General features: G+C 44.3%; 1 protein-coding gene across 1 annotated transcript; it reads right to left on the bottom strand.

Moving 5' to 3' along the window:
- Positions 1 to 7,444: 7,444 nt before the first annotated feature.
- On the bottom strand, positions 7,445 to 8,475 carry LOC117194787. Its single transcript, XM_033399280.1, has 2 exons — positions 8,259 to 8,475; positions 7,445 to 8,193 (listed from the first exon to the last, which is right to left on the bottom strand). The coding sequence occupies exons 1-2, from the start codon at positions 8,459 to 8,461 to the stop codon at positions 7,458 to 7,460; spliced, it is 939 nt and encodes a 312-aa protein (XP_033255171.1). The 5' UTR covers positions 8,462 to 8,475; the 3' UTR covers positions 7,445 to 7,457.
- Between the last annotated feature and the right edge of the window lie 9,555 nt (positions 8,476 to 18,030).

The raw sequence follows: 18,030 nt of genomic DNA, 5'->3' as shown, positions 1-18,030 counted from the left end.
TCAACATTTTACAGAGTACATAGAGGATATTGAATTAGGCATGCAGCTAACAAGATTAGGGATCTTTAATCCAAAATTGTTGAGGCAGGATTACCTGAAACACATCGATTCAGAGAAATTATTAAATATCAAAACATCTACCTGGTTGAAAACAGACACTAACGAAATACTAATAGTTTCCAACATCCCACGAGAGATCAGAAATATTCCTATACTTAAAATTGTCCCATATCCAGATGAAGATAATAACATCCTCACTGACCTAACGCAGAACTATTATTACGTTCTAGAAAACAAGGTATATGAAAAAGAATCAAAACGAAAAATAAAGGACGAATGTATTTCAGGAATATTCAAACAAGTAGAAACAAAATGTCCATACACCAAAGCACACCAAAAATTTCAAATAAGTTTCATAGAACCCAATATATTGATAACTTGGAAATTACCAAAAACCATATTAAACCAAGATTGCCTAAACCAAGAAATAAAAGTAGAAGGTAACGCATTAATAAAAATACTTAATTGCAGTGTACAGTTAAACGAATTCTTAATATCCAACTCCATACCAGAATTTGCACAAAGCATCTACATCAACAATAACGTAACAAAAAATTAAACCATTGTCTTATTTTCAAACCAAAGAAATCGTAATAGAAAATACGCGATTAAATAATGTATTACATATAAGCTTAATACTACTATTTGTCATAATCATAATAGGATTAAGCTACAAATTGTTTAATCTAAGTAAAAGCAATAAGCCTAAAACCGACCCGCACATAGAAACACCCTTAGACGAAGACGAGGAATCCCCAGCAGGCACAGTTTTAGACGCACCTGAACTATATCCAAGGATAATCGCCTGAGGACAGGCTTAAATCTAAGCTTAAATCTGACATATCTATAGTCCATGCTCCGCATACCCTTGTCTATGTCTATTACCCTGCACCCACAATACTATAAACAATACGACACCCTCAGCTTCGAACCCTCATAAACAATCTCACGCTCGAAATGGACCACGCGTAGCCGATTGCAGGCAATGTAAACAAACACCCTAAACTGGAAGTTGAACATAAAACAATAGATGCCGCACTAGAATCCAGCCGCATTAGAATCCAGCCGCACCGGAATCACGCCACTCTTCAGAGATCAATTACTAATCGATTCTCAAGAATCACACCATCCTAGCTGACCAATCAGAGGCCCTATTCTCAGCCACCCCCAAGTAATGCAACACCGATCATACGCAGCGGAAGCCTTTCATCAAAAGCCGCCTTTCCCACATATCGATCGAGTCACGTACTCCATCTCCGAAGCCGAAGTCGAAGCCAACGCCTCCGAATCCAAATCCGAATCCCAAACCGAGCATCATAATGTAAATAGTCTGCATCTAAGAAGCCAACTCAGTTCTGTTCAAGACAAACGTCAATCGCGACACCGTCGGAGAATTCAACCAAAGTTAATTCCGTTCAAGACATCAGACCTCAGTCATCGTCGGGGAAATAACTAACCAATGTACGCTTAGTTAAGGTGAAAGAATAAAACCTTTTTTAAAACTTAAACTGAAGTGTCCCATATTTAACTATATATATATCTATACCCTAATAATTTTCATGCTTTAAAATAATGAATTTATAACTAAACTTATATGATAATTAGGATTAAGGGAATATTACCCACATTGTTCGGAGCAGAACCCAGCCAATTAGCTGCTGGCCAAATAGCACCTAATTCTTGGCCCTCAGCCGCTTATTTTGTTTGTTACTTATGTCTATGTCACTCATTTGTTTGTTAAAGCTTTGCGCTTGCTTGCCCTGCTAAACGCTCTCTGCCAGCTCGCTCTTCGCTATCTCCGCTTTGCGTCTGCCTACCGACGTCGGCCGAGCGAAGCTGCGCTTAGCGATCGGAGCGGCAATGTAAAGGGCAGGCAAGCCACACTTGCAATTTGGATGTCACGCATTAAAGAACATATCGTAATTTTATTTCTGCGCCGAGTTTTATTTAATTCGAAATAATTAGTCGGCCGATTGGGGATAAAAAACATTATCTCCACATAAAATTTGGTGACCCCGACGTGATCGAAGAGTTGCAGTGTCAATTAATAATCATTCGCGATCGACATTCGTTAGCCCTAGCAAATTTTCGGCGGTTAAGCACAATTCGGTGCTAAAACACACTTACATACACCTACATACACGCATTGCTGGCTATTAATTTCTCTGTCGCGACAATTCGGTCAGTGCAGTGCGGTAGGCAGTGCAGCGAACTCACTAATACACACAAGCGGAGTACAAAGCGGAATCGGACAGCTCGCACAGCCGCACAGCTAAAGGCATTAGCTGTAATCCCTTTGCTTTCGGTTCCCACGTTTATACGTATACAGGGTGTCTTTTTCGGTCGTGCTGAGTGACTCTTTTAAAACCTCAACATGGCAGCACCTGAGCCTACCAATGTCGCGAACGCAGCAATGCCGAGTGATGTAGATTTCTACAAGCACAAGGCCGAGTCCATCGCGCGCCAACTAAAGGCCATGGATCGCTTTCTCACCAAGGAAGAGCTTGCCGAGTTAGATGAGGCAGAACTTCAAGCTCGCTTAGAGCAAATCGAGCGAATGAATGCGGATTTCGATGCCGCTCAAACGAGCCTTGAAAGGCTGGATTTCCTGCAGTTAGCCCATGATGCCCGGCTGGACTTTTCGAATGTTTATGTCAAGGTTAGGTCCAGGCTGTCGCGGGAGTTGATGGCTGCTCGCACGGTAAATGTTGCCAATTCAACGGCTCGGCATACTCTCGAGGGGAATTCGTCGTTGTTCGCCTATAATAGTATAGGCCGTTCTCGAATGCCCGAGTTGCAGCTTCCGCGATTCGGGGGAACTACATGGATTGGCCAGAATTCCACTCGATGTTCTCGACAATGGTGCACAAAGACCATCGTATACCAATCATCGAAAAATTCCAATATCTTCGTGGATGTCTAGATGGTGCTGCGCTGGATACGATTCGTTCCTTGGAACTTTCTGAGGAGAATTACGACAAGGCGTTGAATTTGCTAATGTTGCGATTCGATAATAAACTGTTACATTTTCAGGCACACGTCAAGGCTATTTTCGGGCTGCAAGGGGTGGAGAAGGGCTCAGCTATCGGCTTGCGCGCGCTCAGCGACAAAATCAATTCGCACTTGCGTGCACTTCAGACCTTGGCGACCCCGCAGGAGATTTCGGATGGGTTGCTGATCTTCATCATAGGCACGAAACTGGACCACAAAACAAAGGAGAAATGGGAAGAGAACTTGCCGACGTCAGGATTGCCTCGGTGGTCAAGCATGGCCTCATTTTTGGAAGCGAGATGTCGGATGCTGGAGAATTTGGGATCAGCCATGGCAACAAGTCCTAGTCAACAGGTGGGAGAAGACAATCCTGTCACCCTTATCACCTCCAGTAACGACCATCCTAACCCCATATGTAACCATTGCAATTCCTCCGAGCATTACATATCTAGATGTCAGGCATTCCTGAATCTCTCTGCGTTTGAACGATACAAAGAAGCAAAGAAGAGCCGCTTGTGTTTGAACTGCCTCAACAAAGGCCATGAATTGCAGAGGTGCAGGTCAGGACTTTGCAGGCATTGCCAGGCCAAACATCACACGCTACTCCACATTCCATCGGGAACTGGTGCTTCATCTTCCTCTTCACCGGCCGAGGAATCGATCCAGCAAGAGGCCGCGACTGTGCTTCTAGCAAGCGGGTGTTCTAGCCCTCCCCCCTCGATCCAGAAATCTCAGCCTAGCCAGAACGTGTTGCTACCTACTGCCCTCGTCCATGTAACAGATCGTTATGGAGCACTTATCCCATGTCGTGCCATTTTGGATTCTGCATCACAGGCAAACTTTGTAACATCTAGACTGGCTGATCAGTTGCAGTTGGATCATCGCTCGTCTTATGTTCACATCTCTGGAATCGGAGATTCCATTCTACCTTCGAGCAAGTCTGTACATATAGTTGTACAATCCCAGGACGCAAGCTATCGAGCTTCCTTCGCTGCAATTGTCACCAACTCAATTACGGAAATGCAGCCTAACTTCGGCGTAGACGCAAAGGATTGGCCAATGCCGAATAATCTAAAACTAGCTGATCCTAATTTCTCCAAGCCCCAACGTATCGATCTGTTGATAGGTTCTGGTTTGTTCTTCGATTTAATGTGCGTCGGACAGATTCTACTATCAGCCCAATTGCCAACATTGCAGGAGACTAAACTTGGTTGGATAGTATCAGGAAGCATTGATAGCTCGGAGAATAAGCGTGCAGCTTTAGCCGCTTTTGAAAATTCCTCGTGCATCTCTATTGACGATTTTCGACCCACAACGCTGGAGTACCAAAACTTAGAGCAGCAATGCAGGAAGCAGCTGCTCGAGTGCCAGGTGCAAGTGGAAAAACTGCGATCGGAGAATCAGGAACTGCAGCGCGAACTTTTCCATATATTAAAAACCTACATATCCACGCTAAATGAAATTCAACTTTCAACAATTTCTACATTGCCAAATTTCCTGCCATTCTATGCAATTACAGAGGTTCCCGATGATCAAGACGTAATCACGACAAGCCGCCTTCGTAAAGAAGCGCCGATTGCTGCGTTCGACGATCATCCCAGCGTAGCCGCCAGCTGCGCCCAAGCAAGCATCTTCAAGAGGGCCGTTGGAAAAATAGCGGTTCTGCCCCTTCAGGATGGATCTGTTGAAAGCCTTTGCCTTCCAACGGGGGTGAATGTTCGGAGCAGAACCCAGCCGATTAGCTGCTGGCCAAATAGCACCTAATTCTTGGCCCTCAGCCGCTTATTTTGTTTGTTACTTATGTCTATGTCACTCATTTGTTTGTTAAAGCTTTGCGCTTGCTTGCCCTGCTAAACGCTCTCTGCCAGCTCGCTCTTCGCTATCTCCGCTTTGCGTCTGCCTACCGACGTCGGCCGAGCGAAGCTGCGCTTAGCGATCGGAGCGGCAATGTAAAGGGCAGGCAAGCCACACTTGCAATTTGGATGTCACGCATTGAAGAACATATCGTAATTTTATTTCTGCGCCGAGTTTTATTTAATTCGAAATAATTAGTCGGCCGATTGGGGATAAAAAACATTATCTCCACACACATATTAGAACCTAAGTTAATTGTTGTGTTTCTACAACTGCAACGTAATGAACATTGAAATTGAAGTCTCCCATTATATTAAAATATGAATCGTTTTGAATTGAAATGAATCTTTAAAATCATAAAAATGGTCTGTCGAGTATCCATGCCAGGATCTTATAAAATGTGGTAAATCTTAGTAAAGGATTCATCAAGGGACAATGCAAGAACTCGAACGCATTGTCATGGTAGGGTGGGTACAGAAGAGAGGGGCAATCAACACCTAGGTTCTCTCTAAATAGAAATGGTTCAGTAGGGCTTTTATTTGGCGTGTCGGCGCTATCAGTATTTCAGTTTACTTTGTTTTTGTATAATCACTTATAGTTTCCCGTAAAGTGCACTATTTAAATGTAGTGGGGTACGATAGTACAATTAGGTGAGGAAGAACCCCGACCATCCGGCGAGCTAGACCCGAGCCTAGCCAGAGTGCACACGACCAACCCTATTTGTACGCCGTCCTTAAGTTCAGTCATAGTCATCTGCTGATATCAAGGGCCTATATATCTGTTTACATATATATATATTTAAACTCTGGTACACTACACAATTTCGACGCACATGCTCATGCTGCGCGCCGTCTCCAGCAGCTTCATCAAGAGCTTTGCTCTCTACTCGATCTTTGTGCTTACGTTTAGTCTGTGCTTCTACATACTGTTTGGCAAGCCCCAGGTAGACGGTGACATAAAGTTTGACAGCGTCTACACTTACCTGATCTTCCTGCTCTTTGTGTTCTTCATGACCATTGTGCTGTTCAATCTCCTGAATGGTCTGGCTGTCAGCGATACTCAGGTGGGTTTATATTTCCTTTTCTTCCTCGGCTTTATCCAACTGTTTTCTCCCCTCTCTTTTCCCACAGGCCATCAAGGCCCAGGCGGAACTGAACGGCGCCATTGTCCGAACCAATCTGCTGACCCGCTACGAGCAAGTTCTCACTGGCCGAGATGGACACGCTCAGACCTCATCGTCCCAGTTGAAGAAAGGCAGTCGGTTCGCTCGAGGAAGACCATGAGCTAGTCACCGGTTCAATCGTAATTTTCTTCATGCTTTTCTTGAGTTTCACGCCCTCGTGGCTTTTCCCACACTTGGGACCCCACTAGGCAGAAAAGCGAAAGGAGAGAAAATCTTCACTGATGAATCGCCTGATCGGATCGGATGGGCTGTTATATACTCACAACACAACACATGGCCGCATTTGCGAATCGCTGGGCTGTGAACAAGCTTGAATTGAAAGAGTGTCGGCACTTCGGTGTGCCAAAGATACATATCTTTACCCCTTGAATCAGCTCGTGTTGATTTTTCTGCCGTGCATTGCACTTTTGAGCTCAGGTCCTAAACGAGAGTCACACACCACACACATGCATATTATTATCATTATCATCATCATTATGATAATGACTGTGAGCGAACGAATGCTGATGAAGCCTCATTGTCAATGTCGAAAGTTATGGGATTGGTTAAGGAAACCCTAGGTAGGATATGAAAAGTATTGCGTTCTGCTCTGGCATAGGATCCCAGCTTTAATATAAGGGGGATTCCCCTTCCAAGCAACGATGCGACAATCAACGGACATTGATTAACAACTGTATGTACATATGCATCTACAGTGGGTACACAGCAAGGCAGGCGCGATTAGATTCAGGGCAGCGCCGAGCAGCGTAGACACCCAGTACCCTGCCACCCTCCGAGGGAAACAGAGAGCGATGAAGGGGGATCTGTGTGTGCGTATCCAATGAATTAATATTTCATTCTAGAACGCAGTTGTCTGCGTTAGTTGGGCACACACACACATAGTACATATATGCTGGCAGCGTTCCCATTCAATCTACTCGACGGCTGACGCACGCCAGTAGCCCCCGCTGGAAATTTCCGCAGATTCTGGAACGCAGAGGATGCGGGCTATCGGCGACAGGGGAATACTACTAAGCAGAAAGAGAAGGCGAGTTCATATTATTGCCAATTTAATGCAAGAAAAATAAAGAGAGTGGAGTGGGCGATGCCAAAGGCAGAAGAAAGAAAGGCCGTAAACCAAAAGAAGGCCTATCTCGCTCTCTCTCGTGGGAATTGACTTTGAATTTCGAATATTTCGGTATCTATTTTCATTGCGGCCAAAAACCGAGAGACGATTCCGTGTATTGCGATGCCAGCATCAACGAAAATAGATGCCCAAATGGAAATGCAAACATCTCTGTGGGGAGGGGTGGAGTGTCGGGCGTGTGGCCGTGTGTCTTCTGTCAGTGTGATTGGATACTGCTTGCTGCTTTCTGCTCGATGGCTGCCCCTAGAGCACGAGGTGCAGGCGTATCTGGAACACCAGCTGCTCGACGGTCTTCTTCAGGAGCGCCGCCAGGGACAGGATGAATCCCAGGAGGCTGAGGGAGAACAGCCAGGGCGTGGTCATGAGCACGGCAAAGAAGACGAGCGTCTCATCGCCCCGGGCATTGGCCATGCGCCACAGCAACTGGCGCTGGATGGTGCGCAGCTTGAACTTGCTGTTCCACAATCGGTGGCGCTTCGAGCCGACGGTTTCGTTGAAGCCCACGGTCTTCTCAACCAGCCAGACTACCGCGCAGCACAGCAGTTGCAGCACCAGCAGCACGACCTTGACCACAGTGGTCTCCAAGACGAGGTGGTACAAGGCCACCATGCGCTGACGGTGCTCCGGCTGCATTGTGGAGAGCACGACTGCGCCGAGGGACTCCAGCGGGGAGACCCTGGGGGAAGGGCCGTCGGAGAGCTCCTCCCACTCCGAGTCCGACTCGGTGCGCTCTATCGAGCTGAACTCGCTCTGGCTCTGACAGGTCTGGCTCTGACAGGAGCACGACTCCTCCTCTTGGTCCTCCTCGGTGGGCATCGAGTAGTCGCCCTCGTAGTCGCCCTCGTAGCGGCAGTCGGAGTACTCTTCGTGGGGGTCGTCGTAGTAGTCTCCGCGGCTGTCCGGAGAAGCGCCGCCTGTCCAGAGGGAGCTCAACACGGGCGGTGGTCCCATCGAAGCCATCTGTGGCACAGCATTGAATCTGCAGTGGAGCCGGGGGTAAGTTATGTCCTGGGGGGAAGGGGAGTCTGGGCTGCTGCCGCTCACCCATCTGAATCCCCCATCGGAGGGAAGGTGGGGGGGTGAGCGTGACCTATTGGACCCATTGGGCGGGACAGCAGAGGACTGGTGTGGATTTGGCCTAGGAAGGGCATCGCATTGAGTCCATTCTTGTCGGCGGAACCTTCGGGGGGGGCCTGCAGGCCCGGCTGCTGCTGCTGCTGCTGGTCGGTAAAGACGAAGGATCCCATGGATCCGAAAATACCCCGCGAGCGGGTGAATGGGGAACGTGGATTGTTAAGAGTTGGATTCATCTTATTCCAGCACCTGTGAGGAAATATTCGTTCATGGGCTTTGTTTTGTATTTGTATTTTTATTTACTTTATGTTCCCTGTGCTTTCGATATTTGCTGCCGTTCTCTGTGTTGTGCCGCTCTCTCCAGATATTCGTACTGAATGATTTCCAGAGCTAGTTCTGAACGGCTCCAAGTGATAGTTCAGGGCCCACTTCGATGTTGTGTTTCGAATCACAGGTCAGGTGACGTACTTTCCCTGGGCAGAGCTGCGACTTGCAAGAGTTGATCGGCTTTGTTGGTTTGGGATAGGACTTGCGAAAAATTCCATGCCACCATACTCCTTGGTGTGGCCGAAATGTTGGCTACCATTCTGGGATTAAGGAGCTTAGGGTTAAGGGTTAAGGAGAGTGGTGGAGGGGGGGGGGGATATTTTTGCTTGGCTTTACATCTTCCTTAAGCTGCTGTTTTGTGTCACAGCCAACCTGTCATTTGTACATTGACTTGCTGCTCGAGAGGTCTCTTTGGAGTCCTCTGTTCCCCGTGTACAAACTTACATAAAATCACAGGAAGCACTAAGGATTAATAGGGGGCACTCATCCCCTCTACTCCCTCTCCCCCTTTTGGCGGTGTCATGGGTTAAGCATTTGCTGTGTTCGGCATTCAATTTGTGGCTTGATTTCTTACCTTTTATGATGCGCTATAAGGCTGTAATCCATGTAGGACATGCACTTTGTTTATCCATTAAAAGGGGCTAAAGAGGGTAGTCCTGTAATCCAAAAGGGCATCCAGTATATCCAGAGCGAAGGTTAATCCATTCGATGGAGCGCTCAAGCAGACCAGCCAGGCGGTTGACCAGAAGCTTAACGAGGCTTAAAATTTCCAAGAGGCCGCCAGCCGGCAAGTGTCATTGCAGTCCCTCCAGTCGACTCCACTCCAGTCCAGTTTTTTCCCAAACTGTGCGACGTGAATAACTTTGATGATTTCTTGGCCCAAAGGCGCCCATACAATATAAATACTCCTCCCTTTTTTGTCAATAAGTTTATTTTCAGTCGTTACATTTACGAATAACAGGCGAGTTTTTTCTACTCAAATAAAATATTAAAATTAAAAAACGAAACAGTTATTGGTTGATGTCCTTCAGCTTCTCTGGATCAGTCTACTCAACCCAAATCAAATATTAAAATTAAAAAACGAAACAGTTATTGGTTGATGTTTTTCAGCTTCTCTGCATCCGTCTTGGCGGCCCACAAGCGGCACACAATTTTTTTATAGTCATCGCTGCACATGACTATCGCCCTCAAATACTCGGCCGGCACCCCAGTTTCCTCTGATAGTCTTAACACGGTCACTTTTTTTTTTCCTTAAAAATGGCAGCAATTTTTTGCATTGTCTTCGAATTCCTTGAAACCATACCTCTTATTGCTGTGTAATGTTGATTCATTACGTGGTTTCCCAAGGTGCTCAACCTTCCAATCATTTTGCCGCATAGTTTGCACTTGCCGCCATGCACGGGGGGCGAAGCCTTAGGGGAAATCGGTCTTTTCAAATTGTCCTTTCCACTTTCAGTACTAAGAATGTCTTCAGTAAACATGTCTGGAGAATTAAGAAGTTATTATGTGTATTTTTTTTTAAATTTTACTTATTTACTTACTTAAGTCCGGATCCTCCCGAACCTCCTGCTCCTGCTTCTCCTGCACGTGGTGCACTGGCTCAGACGAATCATATATTTCATCAGTAATAGTACACTCCATATCATTGACTGTATAATCAGAAATATTGTGAATATTGTCAGAAATGTTTGTCAATATTCTCCTCAATATCGTGAGTTGTGGCCGACTCCTCCGTATGACCGTACATATTGTTGTCAATATCCTCAATATCCTGAGTTGTGGCCGACTCCTCCGTATCACCGTGCATATTGTCAATATCCTCAATATCCTGAGTTGTGGCCGACTCCTCCGTATCACCGTTCATATTGTTGTCAATATCCTCAATATCCTGAGATATCATCAGAACAGAAATATTCTGCACCGGAGTAACAGGCTCAGCATACTTCGCGTGCGTCGTCCCCGCTGAATGGAATACATTATTAGAAGAATATAATATAAATGTAACTAATTTACTTACCCTTACGTTGATGGTCCAGAAAAAAAGTACAAATTAATCACTCCTGCTGCACTTATGTCGCAAACTTGGGCTCTACCGAACGACAACGTCATGTTGGCAATTTCCTGTGCTTTCGGGCTTTGCACTTTCCGGCCTTGCAGATGGTCCCAGTATATCCCGCATAATACATTAACAAGGGCACTGTCCACCCCGTCAATTCTTACACCTCCCAAATTAATGTACATCTTTGTCTTATTTTGTGTTCTTTATTTATGTTTTAAATAACGGGGCATGTATGGTTTTGGTATTTACTCATCGATAGTAATATAAGAAATACCAATGTACTCGATATGCCAACACACATTTATTCGAATACGACGATCAAGAAGGAAGAACGCTTACAGATATTTTGTTGCTATACGATACGGACCGATAAATATCACATAATTCCGCGTCTAGTTTCCTCATTACAACATGTATAAAAATAAAAATAAAATAATTGTAAGGCAACATATATTAACCCTAACCGATCGAGATATTATACTGCAATTAGTTTTATGCGATATTATACTGCGATATGATACTGCGACAGGTTTTATGCGATATTATACTGCGATAAGTCTGAGGCGAGTTATTCGACGATCGACAAAAATAGAGAAAAGAGTGAAATAAGTTAATAAGAGTAACACAAGAACCGCGCCAAGATGGATAAAAAGATAGATTCAGAAATGCATAAATTGTCGTGTTTCGATGAGGACATAAAGGAACTCAATCTGTTCGAGCCTTATTAGGACATAGAGAAAGATATGTTCGAGCCGTCGCAATTGTCGTGTTTCGATGAGGACATAAATGAACTCAATCTGTTGGAGCCGTCGCAATTGTCGTGTTTCGATGAGGACATAAATGAACTCAATCTGTTCGAGCCGTATCAGGACAAAGAGGCAGAGGAACATCTGCCGTGTGGACCGCTGGACCGGCTGGTTAGTACATTGCCTATGGATGTTGACGACGACGACACTGAAGGTGAGTAGATTGTGGCAATTACATTGGAGCAGGTGAATCAGACTTTTCTTCCTCCAGGTATCGTCGGTAACGATGATCTGGTCAACGATATTGGTCGCCTTCAAGCGAGCAATGAATTGCACAAAGGTACAGGCCCCCGAAAATCTGGTAACGGACGCATTGGAAGAACTGAAAATTTTAATACTAATAACAATAATAATAATAATTTGTTTTTTATTTTAGTTATTTTATGTAGTATGTATTATACATGTAATATACATAATTAATGTATTTTCAGCTGTAGAATGTAGAATATTTTCAGCCTGTACAAGATTTTCAGCTGTAGAATGTAGAATATTTCAGCCTGTACAAGATTTTCAGCTGTAGAAGCCAGTACAAGATTTTCAGCTGTAGAATGTAGAATATTTTCAGCCTGTACAAGATTTTCAGCTGTAGAATGTAGAATATTTCAGCATGTACAAGATTTTCAGCTGTAGAAGCCTGTACAAGATTTTTAGCTGTAGTGTTCAATTTTTGTTTGTAGTTTGTTATACCCGATACTCAAAATGAGTATTGGGGTATATTAGATTTGTGGTAAAAGTGGATGTGTGTAACGTCCAGAAGGAATCGTTTCCGACCCCATAAAGTATATATATTCTTGATCAGCATCAATAGCCGAGTCGATTGAGCCCTGTCTGTCTGTCCGTCTGTCCGTCTGTCCGTCCGTCCGTCCGTCCGTCCCCTTCAGCGCCTAGTGCTCAAAGACTATAAGAGCTAGAGCAACGATGTTTTGGATCCAGACTTCTGTGATATGTCACTGCTACAAAAATATTTCAAAACTTCGCCCCGCCCACTTCCGCCCCCACAAAGGACGAAAATCTGTGGCATCCACATTTTTAAAGATACGATAAAACCGGTTGTGAGTTGCTGCGGACACCGCAACTCTACAGTTATACCCGATACTAAGTCAGTATGGCTCTCTACGGCAGACGCCGCTAATATTGAACCACACGACAAAGAGTGCGTGCGAGAGAGACAGAAAATCAGTCTGAGCGTGACGTCGGGCGCTGCGTAGCCACTGAAAATTGATTTCTTGCTTTTGGCTTCAAAAATGATCCGATCTGATCCAGATTCAGCAATCTGATAGATATGGTCATTATCTATGATTCTGCGTTTTTAGTTTTCTCAAATGTGCAATATTGTGGATGCAACAGATTTTCGTCCTTTGTGGGGGCGGACGGAAGTGGGGCAAAATTCTGAGACATACGTTTTGTAGTGAGATCTAACAGAAGTGCGGATACCAAATTTGGTTACTCTAGCCTTAATTGTCTCTGAGATTTGTGGATGCCCCAGATTTTCGTCCTTTGCGGGGGCGGAAGGGGGTGTGGCGAAATTTGGACACGAAACGGTCAAGGTCCGATATCACAGGAGTGTGGATACTAAATTTGGTTGCTCTGGCTCTTATAGGTTCTGAGATCCTTGAACTCATATTTTGCAATTGGCAAAACCGACTATGAAACCTGTGTGTTAGAGAGAGACAGAGCGAGAAAGAATGAAATTGTTTTCTTGATTCTGGCTATAATAATTATACGATCTGGTTGAGATTTTACACTCTAGAACATATAGTCATCATCTACGATTCTACGTTTTTGGTTTTATCGTATCTTTAAAAATGTAGATGCCACAGATTTTTGTCTTTTGTGGGGGCGGAAGTGGGCGGGGCAAAGTTTTGAAATATTTTTGTAGCAGTGACATATCACAGAAGTCTGGATACAAAAAATCGTTGCTCTAGCTCTTATAGTCTTTGAGCACTAGGCGCTGAAGGGGACGGACGGACGGACGGACGGACAGACGGACAGACAGACAGGGTTTAATCGACTCGGCTATTGATGCTGATCAAGAATATATATACTTTATGGGGTCGGAAACAATTCCTTCTGGACGTTACACACATCCACTTTTACCACAAATCTAATATCCCCCAATACTCATTTTGAGTATCGGGTATAAAAACTAAACTAAAAACGCAGAATCATAGACGAGGGGGAACGTTGTGAGTTGCTGCGGACACCGCAACTCTACAGTTATACCCGATACTAAGTCAGTATGGCTCTCCTCCGGCAGACGCCTCTACAGAAAATCAGTCTGAGCGTGACGTCGGGCGCTGCGTAGCCACTGCAAATTGATTTGCTCCTTTTGGCTATACAAATTATCTGATCTAAACCAGATTCAGCAATCTGATAGATATGGTTGTTATCTATGATTCTGCGTTTTTAGTTTTCTCGAATGTGCAATATTGTGGATGCAACAGATTTTCGTCCTTTGATGTGGCGGAAGGGGGTAGGGCGAAATTCTGAGATATACGTTTTATAGTGAGATCTAACAGAAAAGCGGATACCAACTTTGGTTACTATAGCCTTAATAGTCTCTGAGATTTGTGGATGCCACAGATTTTCGTCCTTTGCGGGGGCGGAAGGGGGTGTGGCGAAGTTTTGACACAAAACGGTCAAGGTCCGATATCACAGGAGTGTGGATACCAAATTTGGTTGCTCTAGCTCTTATGGGTTCTGAGATCCTTGAACTCATATTTTGCAATTGGCAAAACCGACCATGAAACCTGTGTGTTAGAGAGAGACAGAGCGAGAAAGAATGAAATTGTTTTCTTGATTCTGGCTATAATAATTAAACGATCTGGTTCAGATTTAGCACTCTAGAACATATAGTCATCCTCTACGATTCTGCGTTTTTGGTTTTCTTCTATCTTTAAAATTGTGGATGCCACAGATTTTCGTCCTTTGTGGGGGCGGAAGTGGGCGGGGCGAAGTTTTGAAATATTCTTGTAGCAGTGACATATCACAGTAGTCAGGATCCAAACCATCGTTGCTCTTTCTCCTATAGTCTTTGAGCATTAGGCGCTGAAGGGGACGGACAGACGGACAGACAGACAGGGCTCAATCGACTCGGCTATTGATGCTGATCAAGAATATATATACTTTATATATATACACTCAAACTGTGACATCATCGCCAGAACGAACGAGAGTTTTTGAAAAACGATTTTCGAATGTAGGCCGGCAATGGTCACGATCACTTTTTTGATGCCCTAAAAGGAAACGCCGAAGGTGGCTCGTTTTCTCCAGTGTCTATTGTTTCTTTCAAGAATAGAAAATAAATAAGAAATAAACGAAATAATCGTGCCTGATCGTCAGTCGATCCCCTCAGATAGTGTGCAACAGCAGTAAACGGAGTCCAGTTCCATGTTTACCCAATCGGGTTCGGGAGTAATCCAAGCCTCGCTTCATTTGCATGGACTATTGGCGTCGAGTGCTTCCGTCCTCACATACCACATTACACATGTACCGAGAGCTGAATTTGCATTTCTTATTACCAATTACAATTAAATAATCCATCGATTAGGCGATATGTGGAGAGTCGAGCGACCAGGTCTCAGTTTCCCTCCCTCCCCATATACGACTACTACCTAAATCGTTGGCTGGATTCATTCGTTTGCCGATCGGGCTCCGCCCAAAAAGCTTTTGTTTATTCGTTTTCTACTTTTAGCGGGACACAAGGGCGTAGTCTTAAAAGAGGTGCTAAATCAAAGTGATCTTTAATTATTTTTTTTTTTTTTTAAATCTTGCCATTTTCAGGGCTTTTGGAAGTTTCGGGGAGAATCGTGAAAGTCCCAGTACTGCCGCCTCGTCTGGGCTTAATTAAATTATTCGAAATTATCGAAACGTGCGGGGCACTGACTGACATCCCCCAATTCTCCCACTCCACACACACCCCCCTCAAATCTTTTGTTGTGTGTTGTACGAGTACATGATGTAGGCTAGCCAATTGTTTATGAAGTTCACAGCGAGTACGAGTAGTACATATGTATATACCCAATATAGAGCATGTATATGCGATGCATGTGTGTGTATCCACTTTAGTTAAGTTAAGCATGTGTCCATGTGTTTTTGAGCTGTCCGTATTTCGGTGCCAGCTAAACATTTCTTGTATACAACTATATTTTGTTGCTTTTTATCTGCGGACGCCACACGGAGGCGGTTCAGCATGAAGTCATGCTTGGTCTCAGCTCCAGCCCCATCTCCTCACGCATTCATCTTAATTACGAAGTTTATATGATGACAATTTCGGGGCTGCGTTTCACTACAAGTCAAGTATATATTTCACTGTAAAAAAACTTCATTTGTAGATCAAGATTGTAGTTTTTTACTGCCACACCCGAGGACTTTTTTCTTCATACTAGAATTTTTGGTTATTTCCCTTTGTTTTTCCAGTTTTAATGCCAAGTGTAAACAAAGCGTCTCGGGCCAGACCATCGCCTGTTGTTCATTAAGTGCAGCAAAACGCTGAGAATGCATAAAAAACGAGGGGGAACGTTGTGAGGTGCTGCGTACACCGCAACTCTACAGTTTTACCCGATACTAAGTCAGTATGGCTCTCCTGCGGCAGACGCCGCTAATATTGAACCACACGACAAAGAGTGCGTGCGAGAGAGACAGAAAATCAGTCTGAGCGTGACGTCGGGCGCTGCGTAGCCACTGAAAATTGATTTCTTGCTTTTGGCTTCAAAAATGATCCGATCTGATCCAGATTCAGCAATCTGATAGATATGGTCATTATCTATGATTCTGCGTTTTTAGTTTTCTCGAATGTGCAATATTGTGGATGCAACAGATTTTCGTCCTTTGTGGGGGCGGAAGGAGGTGGGGCAAAATTCTGAGATATACGTTTTGTAGTGAGATCTAACAGAAGTGCGGATACCAAATTTGGTTTTTCTAGCCTTAATTGTCTCTGAGATTTGTGGATGCCCCAGATTTTCGTCCTTTGCGGGGGCGGAAGGGGGTGTGGCGAAATTTGGACACGAAACGGTCAAGGTCCGATATCACAGGAGAGTGGATACTAAATTTGGTTGCTCTGGCTCTTATAGGTTCTGAGATCCTTGAACTCATATTTTGCAATTGGCAAAACCGACTATGAAACCTGTGTGTTAGAGAGAGACAGAGCGAGAAAGAATGAAATTGTTTTCTTGATTCTGGCTATAATAATTATACGATCTGGTTGAGATTTTACACTCTAGAACATATAGTCATCATCTACGATTCTACGTTTTTGGTTTTATCGTATCTTTAAAAATGTAGATGCCACAGATTTTTGTCTTTTGTGGGGGCGGAAGTGGGCGGGGCAAAGTTTTGAAATATTTTTGTAGCAGTGACATATCACAGAAGTCTGGATACAAAAAATCGTTGCTCTAGCTCTTATAGTCTTTGAGCACTAGGCGCTGAAGGGGACGGACGGACTCAATACCCAATACTCATTTTGAGTATCGGGTATAAAAACTAAACTAAAAACGCAGAATCATAGACGAGGGGGAACGTTGTGAGTTGCTGCGGACACCGCAACTCTACAGTTATACCCGATACTAAGTCAGTATGGCTCTCCTCCGGCAGACGCCTCTACAGAAAATCAGTCTGAGCGTGACGTCGGGCGCTGCGTAGCCACTGCAAATTGATTTGCTCCTTTTGGCTATACAAATTATCTGATCTAAACCAGATTCAGCAATCTGATAGATATGGTTGTTATCTATGATTCTGCGTTTTTAGTTTTCTCGAATGTGCAATATTGTGGATGCAACAGATTTTCGTCCTTTGATGTGGCGGAAGGGGGTAGGGCGAAATTCTGAGATATACGTTTTATAGTGAGATCTAACAGAAAAGCGGATACCAACTTTGGTTACTATAGCCTTAATAGTCTCTGAGATTTGTGGATGCCACAGATATTTGTCCATTTCGGGGGCGGAAGGGGGTGTGGCGAAGTTTTGACACAAAACGGTCAAGGTCCGATATCACAGGAGTGTGGATACCAAATTTGGTTGCTCTAGCTCTTATGGGTTCTGAGATCCTTGAACTCATATTTTGCAATTGGCAAAACCGACCATGAAACCTGTGTGTTAGAGAGAGACAGAGCGAGAAAGAATGAAATTGTTTTCTTGATTCTGGCTATAATAATTAAACGATCTGGTTCAGATTTAGCACTCTAGAACATATAGTCATCCTCTACGATTCTGCGTTTTTGGTTTTCTTCTATCTTTAAAATTGTGGATGCCACAGATTTTCGTCCTTTGTGGGGGCGGAAGTGGGCGGGGCGAAGTTTTGAAATATTCTTGTAGCAGTGACATATCACAGTAGTCAGGATCCAAACCATCGTTGCTCTTTCTCCTATAGTCTTTGAGCATTAGGCGCTGAAGGGGACGGACAGACGGACAGACAGACAGGGCTCAATCGACTCGGCTATTGATGCTGATCAAGAATATATATACTTTATATATATACACTCAAACTGTGACATCATCGCCAGAACGAACGAGAGTTTTTGAAAAACGATTTTCGAATGTAGGCCGGCAATGGT

The sequence above is a fragment of the Drosophila miranda genome, assembly GCF_003369915.1.
Source record: "Drosophila miranda strain MSH22 chromosome Y unlocalized genomic scaffold, D.miranda_PacBio2.1 Contig_Y3_pilon, whole genome shotgun sequence".
NCBI classification, from domain to species: Eukaryota; Metazoa; Arthropoda; class Insecta; order Diptera; family Drosophilidae; genus Drosophila; species Drosophila miranda.
Note: the sequence above shows the minus strand (reverse complement) of the source record. Positions and strands in the feature narration are given on the sequence as shown.

Bases quoted from the DNA above. Each gene is read 5' to 3' on its own strand.
- LOC117194787 (XM_033399280.1), bottom strand. From the start codon at position 8,461: ATGGGATCCTTCGTCTTTACCGACCAGCAGCAGCAGCAGCAGCCGGGC. The intron at 8,194-8,258 runs GTGAGCGGCAGC...GCTCCACTGCAG, and splicing joins CCGATGGGGGATTCAGATGG to ATTCAATGCTGTGCCACAGA.